The sequence below is a fragment of the Salminus brasiliensis genome, chromosome 25 (genome assembly GCF_030463535.1).
Source record: "Salminus brasiliensis chromosome 25, fSalBra1.hap2, whole genome shotgun sequence".
Taxonomy (NCBI): Eukaryota; Metazoa; Chordata; class Actinopteri; order Characiformes; family Bryconidae; genus Salminus; species Salminus brasiliensis.
The window spans coordinates 6,930,752-6,948,543 of NC_132902.1; the positions used below are offsets into that span (position 1 = coordinate 6,930,752).

The 17,792-nt window shown below is 35.3% G+C and overlaps 1 protein-coding gene across 1 annotated transcript; it reads left to right on the forward strand.

Moving 5' to 3' along the window:
• The first annotated feature begins 207 nt into the window (after positions 1–207).
• Positions 208–16,640, forward strand: hoga1 (4-hydroxy-2-oxoglutarate aldolase 1). Its single transcript, XM_072671670.1, has 7 exons — positions 208–409; positions 1,787–1,915; positions 10,173–10,300; positions 13,101–13,235; positions 13,646–13,742; positions 15,940–16,073; positions 16,491–16,640. The coding sequence occupies exons 1-7, from the start codon at positions 208–210 to the stop codon at positions 16,638–16,640; spliced, it is 975 nt and encodes a 324-aa protein (XP_072527771.1).
• Positions 16,641–17,792: the final 1,152 nt, after the last annotated feature.

The following is a 17,792-nucleotide window of genomic DNA, read 5'->3' on the forward strand; positions in this document are numbered from 1 at the left end:
CTCAACATTTTAACTTATTGCAGTGTTTTAATGTGGTGGACTTTTAAGTTGAAATGTGCTTGTTATGGTAAAAATGTTTCCATTGTCAATATTTAGAGTGCTGTTGCATATTAACTAAAGGGACTGTGCCCTTCACAGACCTAAAGTATAATTGCTCAGTATCTCTCAGACTGTCTCTACTTTGTTCCTAAATCAAAAACCACAGGCATGTTTTCGGTTAGATATTCTGGTCATGTCTGCAGAAGAGGAGTTACTTCAGCGTGGAGAGGTATTAGAGAGTATGCCGGTAAAAGGTTTGATATTGGGGGCATTTATCCTCCTATTGCAACTCCATTTACACAGGAAGGAGAAATAGATTACCGAAGCCTAGATGAAAATCTTCAGAAATATTGTACTATACCTTTCAGAGGTGAGTGTAATTTTAAAGACATTTTTAGGCATGCTTTATTTTACATAATTAAATGTGTTTTATGCATGCAGTATTTGCCCCTTTCTCCAGTTAAACATTTTCCAATCAGTTTCCAATCATCCAACCAATTGTAAAATTAGAGACAACACAAGTTAGACACACATAATCACAAGTAAACCACAATGCAGCTGTTAAATTATCATTAAATTAATTGAAGATTAATTGACTAAAAACTACACCTAAGAAATGGTTGTGCCACCACTGGCAGTAACAATTGTAAATTGTGTTTGTGAGTGTTTGTGATAACTTGTGATGAGTCTTTTATATCACTGTGGTTTTTTACTTCATAACATTTTAGTAGACAAGTCACTAGTTGAAGTTCTTGAGACTGGTCTCGAGATCATAAATGAGTGCTCTCAGTCTTGGACACTATGTTTTGTATGAGCTTACTATCCTTTCTAAAGTGTTCAAGGTGAAAAAACAGGCTATTAAAGTTAGTCGAGGTAACAGAACATTAGCATTGCCTGTTTTTATCTCTATGTACATGTCTAGCCACATGACATCTACTATGGCTTTCTTTCTTTCTATTTCTGGTCTAAATATGACTAATTTAACATAGTAATGGCAGGATGCTAACTTTGAAGCACTGTGATGTGCTGAGGAATTGAGCAGTGATCAAAGTTGTTGAGTGCTGGCACACGTTGAGGATCTAATTGTTACTTTCTTAACTGGATAGTTTTTGTTTGACAGTTGACATTTAATAATAAAAATGTATGGATGATGTTCATTTATATTCAGTCGAAACATCATCATCATTTGCTTTACATTGAGTTACATTGACTTAGTTTGATGACGACTACAAAAATAATTATTAATATATATATTATATTTAAGCTACTATTTTACAAAATATAGGAAGACATATAATTTAACATGTTAGCATATCATGTATAAATTATAATGATTGTTCAATAAATTAGAAACTAATTTCATTTTTCCATTTTCTTCTTTTTGTTTTGATTTGATGTGTCCTTGGTAATATGGCCTTGGTATTGACTCCGTCTCGGCCACTACAGGCCTTGATTCAGACTTGATGTGTCCTGGTCTTGGTTTTGAATAAATCTTTATCTTCAATAAATAAATAAAAATTACATTATAAAGCTGCATTTTTTTGTCTGACACATTTAAATGTGACTAATATACAAAAAAAATAGGAAATTGAGAAGGGATAATTATCCACAGCAGTGTACCCTCTCAGTCAGTTTTTCATGAACTTGCATTTATGACATGCAGTATATAGTTATTGTAAATAATAATTGAAATAAATATTTGTTATTTATCTGTTGTTGACAGAGTACCATTTCTTTTATTATTAAGGTTTTGTGGTTCAGGGATCTAATGGAGAATACCCTTACCTGACAACAGAGGAGCGGATAAAAGTTGTGAGGAGTGTTAGACAGGCTCTGCCTCAAGCTACACTGGTTATGGCAGGGTCTGGCTGCGAGTGTAAGATTTTTCTCTTTCTTACTTTATGTATATATATCAAATCAAATCTATTTTATAGCGCTTTTTACAACTGGCATTGCAAAACAGCTTTACAGAATTCTAGTAATAAGACTGCACATAAGACTTTTTTACCTTTGGAGGTAACAAGATGCCAAAAGTACTTAAAAATGTTGATAAAAGGTCACTGTACCACCATCTGCTCAGGTGTACTGATATAATCATAATATAATATAACTAGATATGCATTTCCTGGAGTAAATACCAGTGCTTTACGTGCACCTTTACCTTTTACCTTTACGTGCTTACAAAGCAAAAAAAGTGAAATAAAAAAAGTTGAGAGTGCAGAATATATAGAAATGATAGAAAGTCTAAGTGTTATTGCAGCTCAGCAGTGTTCCTGTGATATACTTGGTGTTAAGGTGTTGCTAGGTCAAGGTACAGCATTGTCTACAAACTGACAAAATGTAGGATGCAGACAGAGATAGATTATAGAGGGATAGATTAATAGACAGACAGACTGACAGAGTTTTGGGGAGGTTAGTCTTCCATCTGTGTCAGGTAGAGCAGGTGGGCAGTCATGAACTTGAAAAGAGTGTGGCTAGCAGCTCTAGCAGATATGACTATAACAGCTTAGCTAACAAGATACTAGCCAAAAACATTTGTGTTACCTTTTGGCTAGTATGGGAGTACCCTGAAACACTGGCATCCATCCACTTCCTGTCCACAAAGTGATTGCATGCAAGCGGCAGGTCAATAGTGAGTTGCAATAGTCTAGCCTTGAAGCAATTAAATCATATATAATTGTTTCTGCATCATGCAGTGATGCATTTCTTAACTTGGCAATGTTCGGAAGATGTAGAAAAGCTATGCTAGTAATGTTAACTATGTGTCAAATGATAGGTCTGAATAAATTATGATGCTATGATTTTAGCTATTGAACCAGGAGTAACAGAGAAATCAATTTAACAAAGTCTGACAGACAGATTTAACAAAGTCTGATCATTTATTTATTGCGGCTTTAGGACCCAAAAGGCAAACTGCGATTTTGTCCCTGTTTAAAAGGAGGAAGTTCTGTAACATCCAGCATTTCACATCTTTTACACAGTCCTTGATTTTCTTTAATCTATTTTAGATTCTACTTTAATATAATCAGTTTTGGTTGTTATGTACAGTTGTGTATAATCTGCGGGAGTCATCCGTGGAAGTTATTAACCTGTTTGCTTATAACTGTGTTTAGTGGCAATATGAATACTCAATCAACCTTTATTTAAACTCTGAATACACTAAGGGTGACCTCAAAGCAAATAACACTACAAATGAATTTATAAAATGATGCATAAAGTAAAACTAGAAAACACATAAGATAAGACAGGGCTACAAAATAAAACAAAAGTCAAATAATTACATAATAAACATAAAATATGTAAGATGGGTATTAGCAAAATAGAGATGATAAGAATTGAAAAAATAAAATAGCGTCCTGCAGGATTCTATATCTTACTTTTATATAATTTGAAGAAACATTGTTTATTTTTACAAACTGATAATGTTCAGTTTAATAACATTTGAACCATGTTAGGGCTGTTCCTGTGATTCGAAGCATGTTCTCTAAACTTCCTAAAAGAATAGTCATATCGTATCAAAAGTTGCAGTGAGGTCAAGTAACACCAAAAGGGATATGCAGCTATGATGGCAAGCAGAAGAGCATTTGGTATATTTGCTAGAGCTGTCTTAGTGTAGCCTGATTGAAATGTTCTGTATATGTGGTTCTAATGCAGATACAGTGGGGAAAAAACATATTTAGTCAGTCACCAATTGTGCAAGTTCTCCCACTTGAAAAAATGAGAGAGGCCTGTAATTGACATCATAGGAAGACCTCAACTATGAGAGACAAAATGAGAAAAGAAATCTGAAAATCACATTGTCTGATTTTTAAAGAATTTATTTGCAAATAATGGTGGAAAATAAGTATTTGGTCAATAACAAAAGTTCATCTCAATACTCAATACTGTTATATATCCTTTGTTGGCAAAAGGTCAAACGTTTTCTGTACGTTTTAAATACTTTTTTTCCCCACTGTATAAGCAGAGTTGTTCTTATGTAAAGCTTTTAATAACTACTAGTTAGAAAGATTTAGGGACATGACCCAAGCTAAGAGAGGAGTTTAATGTTGTTAAAATAGGTTTGATTTGAGTACTTCTTTTAGTAGTTTTACATTGAGTGTGCATGTTGTACATGTGGCAAGCTTTTTCTGCCTCATCTTTTTGCATTTAAGTGGTGCATATTGTCTAAGGTAGATTACAAGGTAATTTCTTAGCAGTCGGTTAATCTAGGTCCATTGGGTTAGAATCTCAAAAGATGTGAAGATGTCACAGTATTTCCTATAGATTAGGGGAGTATTACACATACTCCACCTTATTTGTGTAATAATCTAGGGTGTGTACATAATTATAGCCTGCAGCGGTGGCTTCATTTAGTGCTAAGTATTGATTGTCACAGTTTGGGTAAGACATTAAGCGTCAAATTTCTGAACACTTATAATTTCAGATTGTTTAGATTATTTCAGGGCTTAGTCACAGTCTCAATATGGTTGATTCTAGGTGATGTCTCAGAGAAGCTCACAGACGATTGATTTAGCCTGTCTGTCTGTGGCCTGGTCTTGGCTCTGGATCATTAGCAGCTTGGTACACACCACGCTGCTGACTAACTAAAAGAGCATGAGCTAAGCGGCACCCTCCCGTATAGGGTGAACAGTGTTCTTACCTATAAGGCCAGGCTTGCCCTTGACATTTAATCTATTCTACAGCCCACTTGATTTTCTGAACACCACTTGGACATCAAGCAGTTTGGTCATGTAAGCTTGCTGAAAGCCTCATGCCACACATTGAGCACACAAAAAACCCAGAACCAGCAAAAATTCTGTATGTACTTACCACTTTTTATAATTTAGAAAAACCAGAAACAAATTTTGTGGTATGGGCAAACAGCCCTCTGCATTCTGTTACCAATAGACCTATGGAAGTAAACTCCAATATGGCTGACTTGCTGTTGAACAGAGCTAATACAAGCCAAAAGAATATATGTGGAAAGATGTTCCTACCAAAATTCGAGAACATTAGAAAAAGTTTGTTCACTAATTTTAAATTTTTAACTCAAAAATATGTTAAAAAATAAATAATAACTGTTACAGTGAGACAAAGGTCCTCGCATAATAGGCGTACCACAAAACTGGTGACAGGTGAAGCCTGATGTGATAGTTGACTACACTACACCCTGTGCTGCAATTTTATGGGTATGTTTACTATTATTAAAGCCTAAGCATGATTTTTATTATTCTTCTGAATTATTCTTTTTCTGCCTTTTTTGCACAGACCGAACTATAAGGCCGACAGGCACAAGAAATCAATGGGGGTGCCTGCAAATGCGTTTTGCTTAAGATCTCGTTAAGAGACATTTTAATGTTTCTTTGGGTAATGACAAACAATAAAGGTTGATAAAACAATGCAGGTTTGCCTACTTAGATTGCTTGCATATTGGCATAATATGCAAAACCTACTTGGTAACAGACCAAATTGGTCTTATCGTCTCATAATTTTAACTACCTATATTCAATGATGAAGTATGCCTTTTGGGTTTGATACAGCACTTAAATTATGATCATATTGTGCAACAAAATTGGCCACTGGGTGTCCCTATTCATTAAAATCAAGTATATCTTAAAACAATCTGTGGACTCCTTAGATCAAGTCATGCTTAGATCAAGTTGACTATGAAAGTGAAGGGCAATGTAAAGTGTGTATCTTGAGAGCACTGTAAGACACGGTGCGAGGACCCCATAAATCACTGCTCACGGCTATATTTATGAGGTGCAAGAAATCAGCACGATCAGCCCCAGGCGGGCACTATAGTGCATATACAGAAGAGTGGTATCGCTGTGGCTCTATTGCACCACCTATGATTTAAATGCAAAATTTAAATGCCATTTAGGAATGAATGAAACTATGAATGGATATGGGACACTATTATCAAGGATAGAGTGCCAGGCAATTGCTTAACTTGAGACACCAACAGGAAGTGTTTACATCTTGGTGTTGCTTGGTTTGCTCAGCCTCAAAGCATGCATTGCTACTAATGGCCCAATCCTGATTAAATAAATGTGGATATTATAATAGCATAGCACCACTTATAAAAAGTCATGTTTATTGTAGTTTTAGAATGTACATGTATTTTGCCTCAGGTGTAGTCAATCACATCCGGACCCATTTGTCTTGTGGTTTCCCCCAGGTATGCCTTGCACCATTGTGCAAGGGCCCTTCAGCCACCTGTGACAAGGGGACTCCTCCTTATTATTTTTTTAGACATTCACCCATTTGTGAAGCATTTCTCACTCTCGAAAACACATATAATTTGGTTCAAGAATTCCATAACAGCATAACAGAATGAAGCTAAATATGCACCAAATTTGGTGATTTGCTGAAATTCGGTGAAATTTGATCTCATCATACCAGACAAAGATAAGGGACTAACTCTTTTTTTTCTCAAAATTTAGTTGGGATAAACTTCAGACAGGTGTTAATAAGTAAAGGAATAGTCAACTATGCTAATGACTGTATTGGCGGGCAACTGATTTACTTGAGACGTAACACTAGACTAAATGGAAGTTTTAACAATAGAAATCCATGAAATTTGGTCTGACAATTTGTTGGGTTTCCTTGATATTTAGTAGTAATAAACTTCAGACATATGTGATGATAAATTGCAAAGAAATAGTAGATACTGCCAATGAAGACATAATGGCAGGAAGTTTACTGACTTGATGCCAGATCAAAACACAAAGTGAATACATCTTGGTGATGCTTGGTGTTCTCTCAAGAAAATTATACAAAAATATTAGACTTGATCATTTTCTTCTTGAGGAAAGTTATCCAATATTACATCTGTAAGTGGCAAAAAAATGTGAACCTTTAGAGTTAGCAGATTATTTGAAGGTGAAATTAAAGCCAGGTGTTATATTATTGTTTAAAAGAACAGGGATTTATCAAACTCTAATCTTCACAACACGTGTATAATAATACAAAGGAGAGGACCTTAGAAGAAGAGTTGTTGATGATCATCAGGCTTAGATAAATCATTGACAAAAAGTCACCATACCACCACATTTTTCTTCTCACTATAACTAATTAAAAAAGGACAGAACCAGAAGGATCCCTGAAACACTTCTACATCAATCACATCATTTTATAATCAATATGGAATTTAACTGGGAGCCAGTGCAGTGCTGATGGAACTGGGCTGATATGATCACATTTTCTACTTTTACTAGGGACCCTAGCTGCAATATTTCGTATGAGTTGAAGTTTACTGAGGTTCCTGCTGAAGAATTCTGACAATAATGCATTTCAATAGTCTAGCCTTGAATAAATGACTTTATGGGCCATCATGCAGACATAAGGCATTTCTTAGCTTGACAATGTTCCTAAGAAGTAGAAAATGATAGATCTGAATTAATTATGATGGTTCTAATTACACCAACTACCTATGTAAATTAAATGTTTACTGCAGATTGAGGTAGACTTTGTATGAGTTTTTGGGTTTGCCAGAAGGTTAATTTTGCATAAGGTGTAGTCAAGAATCACATCCAGCCCCACCTTTTAACCAGTTTTATAATTTGCCCTAGGTACACCTTATACTGCTGTGCAAGAGCTCTTTGTCCCCCGAACTTGATGGGTATGATCCTGTAGGGCTTCTCTACTGACATGTGAAGTTTTTAACAATTTAGCAACTGGGGGGTGCTATTCAAGACAAACAAGTATATCCTGTTTAGATTTGGCATTGAAAACTACAGCATGTGGAGGGATTCAATCAAATCCACCAAGGCTAAGTTTCAGAAGAATTCCTGGATTATGGAGTGGTCATTACAGTTGGTCATTACAGGTCATTACAGACTTGGACCTTAAAGAAATTATTTGGTGGGATTTGCAGAAGGCAGTTGCAGCATGCAAACCCAAGAATATTAGTGAACTGGAGGCCATTGCCCATGAGGAATGGGCTATGAATCCTCAGGAATGCTGCCAGAAGGTGGTGTCTGGCTTTACATCACATTTGCAGCAGATCATAACAGGAACAAATGCTCTACTAAGTACCAAAATGCTTTTCATGAAGGGGTTGAATAATTCTGAAACCACAGCAATCATTTTATGTTAAAGGTGAGAAAACACTTGCTATCTGGCTGCATTGAGCCATTAAATTGTTCTGGTTTGGTTAATTACAAACAAAATGTTTTGGTAACAAACCTTATTTGCAGATTTGCATGATTTGGAGGTGGTACACTCTTGTTACAAGTGCCAATATGATTTGCATTTACTCAAATCGCATATTTCAGTCCTCTGAATCACTTGAACTGAACACCATCACAGTCCCAGCTCTCTTACCTTTATTTGATTGGTATGACAAAAGCACATTGCTTTAGTTGACACTTTTGAGTGCTGACATGTTGTCACCCACTATTGGGTCAATGTACTGGACCTAATTATCAGCAAGGATATTCTAATTTAAAATATTTATTTATTTTTTATGCATGTTTTAGTTTTTGAATTCACATTTGTTGCAGTCTTTAATGTTAGTTTTTTTTTATTTCAGTGTTGTTTGTTTTGAGAGTGCATTACATTTTACAGATTTTATAGATTTTTATTTGTATTCACATTTTTAATAGTAGTATTATTACTAGTCTTGAAAGCTGTTGTATGAGGAATTTGAAGAGTAAAATAAACAGTTAAAAATTTGTGAGATGAGCCCTGTTTTGACAGCTGTTATCCAGGTAGGCAAATGTAGCATTAATAGTTTTGGAGCATAGCAAACCTGGTCTACCACGGGGAGTGCTCTAACCTATCAAAGCATGTTGGGGAGAATAAGAGGTTCACTAGTGACGACTTAGTGACGTATTAACAGCAACTGCCTGGAAGAGGGAGCAACTTTAACTACAACCATCCTGCAATTGCTTCAGGAAATGCACTTTTCTAGTTACATTTTCTCCCCCTTTTCATCTTATGTTAATGGGTAAATAGCTTTCAGCAAGATAATGACCCAAAACATATGGCCAAATCTACACAGAAATGGTTCACCACACACAGAATCAAGCTCCTCCCATGGCCATCTCAGTCCCCAGACCTCAACCCTGTGGGGTGAGCTGAAAAGGAGAGTGCAGAGGAGAGGACCCAGGTCGCTGGATGATTTAGAGAGAATGGTCAAAGATCCCTCTATCTGTATTCTCCCATCTTGTGAAAAATTATAAGAGAAGATTAGGTGCTGTTTTGTTGGCAAAAGGGGGTTGTACAAAGTAATAACATCAGCGGTGCCAATAGTTGTGGCACACATGATTTGATGTTAAACAATTATTTCTTAATGTGGGATTTTTTTCCTACTGAATAAATTCACTTGAGTTAAAGGTTGGATTTTACTCTTTTTTCCATCGTGGTCCTATATTATTTAGAAAAAAACTCAATTTATTAGAAGCTAAAGAACACATCTTAACCAGGGGTGCCAATAATTATGGAGGGCACTGTATTTATTTGGTATCTCCTTAATGGTAAATGGTAAAATGGTAAACCTTAAAGTTGTAAAGGCCATGGTTTTGACAACAAGCTCTAATAGTACTCTCTTTGAAAATGTCAACAGAAATATCATTGCTGTACCTGTCTCTGGTAAAAAGTGGAAATATTCTTGTGAGCTACTGTGTTTACCAAACTGACTTTTGGCAGATTAAACTAACAGAACAAAACCATGCGATTAATGTCAAATTATGTTTAAAATTAATCATTTAAAAATGATTACTACCAGCATTACCAATACCATTACTGTGTGCAGAATCTGTATCATTATCATTCTTTTAACGCATTTGCATATGCCATGATTAATAAAAATACTGTCTCACAAAACCTCTCAAATCTGTTTCATTCTAGTTTGTGTCTATAATAATTTGTCAAAACATTTGTATTCTAAACTATACTTAACTGGTTTATTAGCTTACTTACCAAGGATGTTCTTTTTTAAACAATCCTCCAGTTCAGTTGGAGCATGTTTTAGCACACATACAAGTCACTTCTAGACTTCTAAAAAAGAAAACAGAACAAAATGCTACCTTCTTCATGGATTGAGTGGTTCTTACCTACATTTAACTAAAATAATTCCTTTTGAAATGTTCACATGCTGTTTTATTGTTGTTGTTATTATTAGTAGTAGTATGTTGTTGTCATTGTAGCCACCAGAGCCACAATCCAAATGAGTGAGACCATGGCCAATGCAGGTGCTGACTGCGTATTAGTCGTGACACCATGTTTTTACCGGGGCAGGATGAATAGCAGTGCCCTCATTAACCACTATACACAGGTGAGTTATATGTCTTGCCCTGGTTAAAATAAATTATGTGTAAATTTTCTTTTGTAACATAGTTATTTCTCTTCATGTTAGTTATTTTGTTAATCAATGAATCAATCATAGTATTTACAGTCAGTAGTAAAATGTTTACACACTGTTTGAGATTTTTTGTATTTTGTTGTGTTTTATAAACTTTAAATGGGAGTTGTTTCTACTGATCCAAACAACACAGCATGCCACACACCTGTAGGAAAAAAGTGTTCGTGTGATCTCATTTCATGTGATTAATAATAATATTGTCTCACAAATACTACATGAAGCTGTCAAACCTGACAGTAAATTATATAATGGATATACTTTTGATCATACATTTCAACAGAAATGATTATACTAGCCCTTGCTAGTTAGCCTGGAGGCTAGTGCCCTCTGCACTGTTCTGGTGAGATGCTGTGCTTATAAAGCTGCTATTAGCGCCTTCATATCAAGCTGCAGCTCTCTGTAATCAAAGAACCTGCTACCAGCAAGAAATGTTGACTCGGCCTTCCTTCCGCCACGTTAGGTTTTTGTAATCTTTACATGTCTAAATTAAAGAACTGACATTTCCTCAATTTATAAATAATAGGCATGTTTGGCAGCAACTACAGTTACAAACTACTACAGCTATAAGCTACTACAGCTACCTAGATCTGGTGATCTACCTCCAGTCCTCTTTGCACATCTGTCTAGGCTGTAATGGGTTATTTGGTTTTCACTGATGAAGACATTTATATTCTCAATTGGATTTAGGGGGCATTGACAAGGCTATAATCCAACTAGTTATTTTCAAACCACTGCATGATAGCTTGACCTGATGCCTGGGGTCATTGTCCTTTTAGCATCTAAATTTCTCACCCATTTTGAGACGTGCATCAAGTATCTATTCCCTGCACAAGAAATACTTTCACCACCATGCTTCATGGTCATGAAGGTGTTGTATTGTTGATGTTGGATTGTGATCAAACATACCATTTCTTTAATTAAACTTTTGTTGACATTTGACAAATAGCCTTCTGCCAACCTTACATTTTCTTGACATTGGCTTTATATTTTTCTAATTACAAGAGATAGACAAACGCATAATGAAACAAAGGGGCTTATAAAATGCTTAGTAAAGAAATACAGTACACACACACAAATGACTTTAAATGAAATCTTCCTTCTTCTGTGAAGTTGCAAATTTGGAGAAATGAGTTTTAGGCATGACAATGACAATTTACATTGGTGCTTAGTAAGAATGTTCCAATCAAAATTCTTTTCCCCTATCAAATCAGAATCGCCTAATGCAAAGTTTCAGGTGATACTAATCCAATCCTTCCTTTATTACTTACACAAACACAAAGATAAGAGGTGCTTCTAAACAATACATAATACATGATTTACAATAAATAATAATAAAATTTAAATATTTTTAGTAACAGTTTATTTAGACATTCTAAAAGAAGTGACTTTTCCTAAAGATAACTTTACATAACTGTCTGTGGCAGCAACGGTGAACAAAATAGCAGCTTTTTATTATGTTGAAATGTTAAAGTCTTTTATGTATGTATGTTTTAAGCCATATTCAGACAGGTTTACATTTTCCTGAGGTAATTCTCTTTTTCATAGGGGCTCCTCTGTGAGTTTATTCCCATCCAGGTCAACCCTATCTGTTTGGGTTTTTTTTTTAAATAACAAGCTGAATTACTATTATTCAAATAGTTGATGACAGTAGGCTAGATGCTCTATGTAGGATCAGAGTCCTCAGGCTTCACTTGTGGACAGACTCTATGATGGGTACATCTTGCCAGGTGGAAAAAAAGTGCATTTTTATCTTGTTTTAGCACTCTTCTGTCATTTTCATTTTAAATGGAAAAAAATTGAGCTCCTCTTAGCATTTTTGTTTTTTTCTTGAAAAGGAGAAGGCACTGACGATCCTTTTTACACACACCAATGGTTAATTAAATGTATGTGCTGTATTTTCCACTTCTCTCTGTTAGTTGTGAATGTATTTATTTATATTTATATTTATATATTTATATAGTCATTATTGTTGCTTTTTAAAGGTGCTGTATACAATTTCTATCCTACAGCTTGTTTAAGCTTGCCCTTAAACTTTAACCAACTGTGTAAGAACCATAAGCCCCTACATAAATGGCTATGCTTAAATATCTTGTATTGGCTAACAGCTTAAGGTTGCCACTAATGTCCGGTGCTTTGCTCCTGGTAAACTAACTGTTACCACTGGAGCCCCTAAAGGACTGGCTTTTGAGTCTCCTATGACCATAGTACTTTTAACAAGGTACTTTTTAAGGTTTCTCAGTGGGTACTTCGCTAAGCAGGGCAGTGCACAATTACCTACAGCTTATTGTACAACGGTACAATATAATAAAATCATAGGCGACTTTTAATAGAAATTCTAACTCACTTTCTCTTGTCTCTTGGACCAAACAGGTCCATTATGGGTGCATTGTGTCATATATGTCAAGGGGTTAAACGTATACCCGACATACACAAATGTGGTATGAACGGAACCCCAAGAACCTGAACTTATAGTTATAAATAATCATGATCCAAACAAATTGCACTTCAACACTGTATAGTATCCAGGCCTCATGCTTTTGGGACGAACTTTAAGATTTATATACAACGTGAGATAGTGTGCCAAATTTGGTGTAAATTTACCTCTGGCATGTGCTTAAGTTCGAAACGATACTTAAATTATGTAGTATAAACACACCATTTTTTCACAGTACAAAATTGAAAAGCCTTCTTTTTTGTGTCCCCCAACACACAGGTTGCAGATTCTAGTCCTGTACCTGTTGTGCTGTACAATGTACCAGCCAACACCTTTCTGGATTTGCCTGTGGATGCAGTGGTCCAGTTATCCCATCATCCAAATATAGTTGGCCTTAAAGACAGCGGTGGAGATGTAAGAGACTCTTTCATTTCATAATTTTCTTATAGATTTACTTTAGACTTTTACTTAGACTTAGACTTTACTTTACTTTTACTTAGATTTACACATTTGGTTAAATTAGATTAGATTTTAGTTTTATTATATTATGCAAATGCTACATATCTATGCAGTTACATGGCCATAGACCTCCATGTTACACCAGGGCCCCTCTTCACATTTAATCTTCTTACTTTAAGAATTACTATCTTGTTTAAGAATTACTAAAAGACATTAGTCTTCCCAGTGTTTAATAATTTAGGGTATAGGATACTTTCCATGTGACATGTAACACCTTACAGCTACTGTCCTTACACTACATTGCTCTGTAAGATTAAACCAACAATGTTTCTTCTTTTCTCTTTTGAATCTTGGATAACTGATAGATCACGAGAATAAGTCTGATTGTGCACAAAACCAGAACACAGAATTTCCAAGTGTTGGCAGGATCAGCTGGGTTCCTAATGGCTGCATACTCAGTTGGTGAGAGCCCATTTCCAGTGTCTATGTTTCATGGTTACCATAATGCTTTTAAAGGGGACAATTGGACATAGTAATCATGTTGGACTTAATCAGGGGACTTCAATTGGGCACCAAAGAATGTTATTAAACTATTATCATCATATCAAATCAAACCGGATTTGTCACAAAGCAGCTTTACAGCTTTACACAATCAGTAATTAGTAAAAAGACAAAAAATTACAAACATGCTGCACTGTGCCAGACTCGATACTGTGCTGCAGCATGTCAGTTTAAAAATATCAAATCAATGCTGGGCTCCATGGATGATACACAACATTTATCAACATAGCACTGAGGTAGAAGCCTACACAATCAGGGGAAATAATCACCAGGATTGGTTTAGTTCATATTTTAAAAACATGTCTATCCTTCTTGACAGCATGCACAGAGCACATAAAGTAAGGTAGTGCAATGCAAACTGTGTCATCTGTAAAATCTGGGAAATAGCCAATGCCAAAGAAATTTAATCCAATGTGGACTAGCATGATATACACAGTACAACAGATTATAAAAAAAGCATCAAATGACTGGCAGCAATGACTCCCTAATTATGAAATGCAGCATTAAAGTCAAATTCCACTTATTTAAATTAAGTGGAAAAACAATACATTTACATAAATGTAAAAAAACACCATTATTTTATATATTTTTCCTGAATTATTACAATCAACTTCAGTAAAGTAACAAACTTCTGCAGTAAAATACTAGTACCTAATTTTTTTTCCTGAATTATCTGCAACAAACATCTAAACATATTCTATCAAGTGACAGAGCTAAATATTCTTATCAAAATTAACGTCAAACACTGACAGAATAATTCTGGGGGAACATAAGAGTAAACAGTAGCACATTGCCAGCATAGAGTCACACTCTGGAACACCAAAAAAGGTAACTTGCTCTTACCACCTTAGGCCAGGCAGTTAACCACTACATAAAATGTACAAGCACTGTGTACATTACTGCAGATAAAACCAATCATGGTCACAATTATCTTTATTTACGTGGCTATCAATAGTCCAGAGCTCTAACCGCTGAGCCACCATTGTGGAACTGAATTGAACCCAGATCAAAACATCTCCAACAGATCAGGCAGGTCTTGTGGGGTATTTCTGATATGCAGGGGTCAGTACCTACCAAAAGTGGTCCAAGAAAGGAAAGCTGATGAACTGGTGACAGGGTAATGGATGCCAATGGCTCATTGATGCGATCCATGGAGACTCCACCTCACAACTTGCATGGATTAAAGAATATGCTGCATATGGTGCCAAATACCACAGGACACCTTCAGAGGTCTTGTGGAGTCCCTGCCTCGAATGATCAGATTTGTTGTGGCAGAACAAGAGGGACCTACTCAACATTAGGCAGCTAATAATATGGCTGATAAGTGTATTTAAGGAGTTTCTTTTTCTTTGTTTCTTTTTTTGCACATTTCTGTGCTTTTTCACCAATTAAAGTACAAAGAAACACTTAAACTGAACATGCAATTGTAGCTTTCTGTATTGCCTGGTGATGGTCCACACTACCCTTACAGGACGCTTGACAAGCTCTCCCTGTGGTTTTCTGATGTCTTTGTATCCCTTTTCAGTTTTATTTTAATAACTTACTCTATCATCTCCTCCAAAATGTCTTTTGTTTGTGGCACAATGCCCTGCTTGTTCAGACCTTTTAGCCTACTTCACATTGCTGAGGACCAGTATAAAGCCACACAGGACCAATTGGTACTGTACTTTATGTTTACTCTTATATTTTCCTTTATTAAATTTAGTTTGAAGGTCTAAGAATGTGTAATAAATATGTAAAATAGGAGTGATCAGGAGAGGTAAATACATCAATGTATGATGTCTTCGGCAGGTAAAGCTCCCTATGTAACTTATGCAAAAAACATCATTTTTTGTGATGTAGTGGCAGACATCACAAAAAATAAAACATGCCAATAATCCATGAATGAGAAAATGATGCTTAATATCACAGTGACTGACGGTAGTGGGTTCAGGGTTTTTTTTCTGATTGTATATAAAATCACTACCACTTCACTACCATAGCATAATTTTCAATTTCTGAACTACATTTACTATAGTTGATTCTTATTTTGCATTTAAAAAAAATATTTTGTGATTAATTGTAGAATATCATATGTTTTTGTCTGTGCTTGTTGTAGGTGCTGTTGGTGGTGTATGCGCCTTAGCAAATGTCTTGGGTCAGCAGGTGTGTGATTTAGCACACCTGTGTATATCAGGGCAGTGGGACAAGGCAAAAGAGATCCAATACCGCCTCATTGAACCAAACACAGCAGTGAGTCACAAATTACGACAGACACACGACTTTCATACAGGACCACAGATGGATACATGCATGTCCTGTTACTCATATAAATAGTAGTTTATATATAAATGAACATATGTGCCAGAAGCATCAGATAATGTTTACATCAACCCATTTGTGGAGACAAAATGTGATCTCAATGATTTTGAGTGTCACATGCCTGTTGGGTGTCACACAGGCTGGTTCATGATTAGGAAAAGAACTAGGCAGAAAAAAATGATAGTAGCTCACAGAAAACTGTATATGCCACAATGCTTTAACACATTTACCAAATATATGAATATAGACATTGAAGAAACATTGAGACATTGAGTCAGGTTCATAAACAGTTTATCTTAAGTTTTATGAATTATCTTTTTGGGATACTGATTAGATTTTTGCTTTTAGGTGACACGGAAGTTTGGTGTTCCTGCTCTAAAGCAAGCAATGGAGTGGTTTGGATATCATGGTGGTGTGTGTCGCTTTCCTCTGCAGGCTTTGTCAAAGATGGAGTTAGAGGAACTTCATGCAGACTTCTCCGCAAACGGCTGGCTGTAGAAGAAATACATAAATAAATAAATACTTCCTGTCTACAACTACATATAAAACCATATTCAATTAATAATCATTTATCAATTATTCATCAATTCGTTAGATCATACTAAATCATCGTATAATTTGTTGAGTTTCTTGATGTTAAAATAATTCCCTTAAACAATCACAATTTTCCATGAATATATTTTTTGAAAGTAACAAACTTCATCAGATCAGAATAATATTTGGTCACCTTAATACCAGCTTATAATAATAATACAAAAATATATTTTATTAAAAAGTAATTTATTCTGCTAATAGCTAAGTGAAGAATCTGGAAGCTAAAAATGCTTGGTGCATTCCTTTTGAATTAAGAATGTTTGACTCTTTGTTTTCTGTCCTCCCTCTCATATTTTTCCACTTTATGGTTATTGTGTTTTTTGTTTAACTTTATCTTTTAATCTGAATTTTTCTTTTGGTCACTAGAATTTTAAAAATAAAAGTGCTGATTCAGAGCTGATTAGTGTTTACCACTTCATGCCGCATGTGGGTTACAAGTCTGGATTATCAAAGTAGATGTGTGTTCTATTCTGGACTTTGAATCTGCTCAAAATCATGGGAACATGAAAAAGTACAAAGTAATTTTGCCATTTATGAAGTAACAGTGCTTCTGACAAATACTAGAGCCATTTAACAGTGCTTATTCAAATTAAAAACATTCACCTTTTCTGGATAGAAATTCCCATTATTCAAACTATATAAAAGACAGATGAGTCTTGTGAGAAAGCTAGAAATACATTTATATGCTGCATAAGATGGAAAAAGTGGAGGACAGAGTTTAGATCTAGGGTAAAGGGTTAGGGTTTGGTTTAGGGATCTAGTGTTTTCCCATACTGACACAAATGGCCTCTTTGAGCTAATAAATGCTTGGATCCTGGAAATCGGTGCTTGCACCTATATTTATACTTTTTGTTTGAAAAACACCTAGTCTTAAAATTTACATTTGATCATCTCAAAATTAGAGCAACATTATAATATGGTATCTTTTTGGAAATATTTGGGAAATTAAGTGTGCCAAATTTGGTGTAAATACACCACTAGAAGGCACTACAGTTTGAATAGTAACATTATTAACATATTAATGAGTATAAGTGCACCATATATTCACTATAAGTA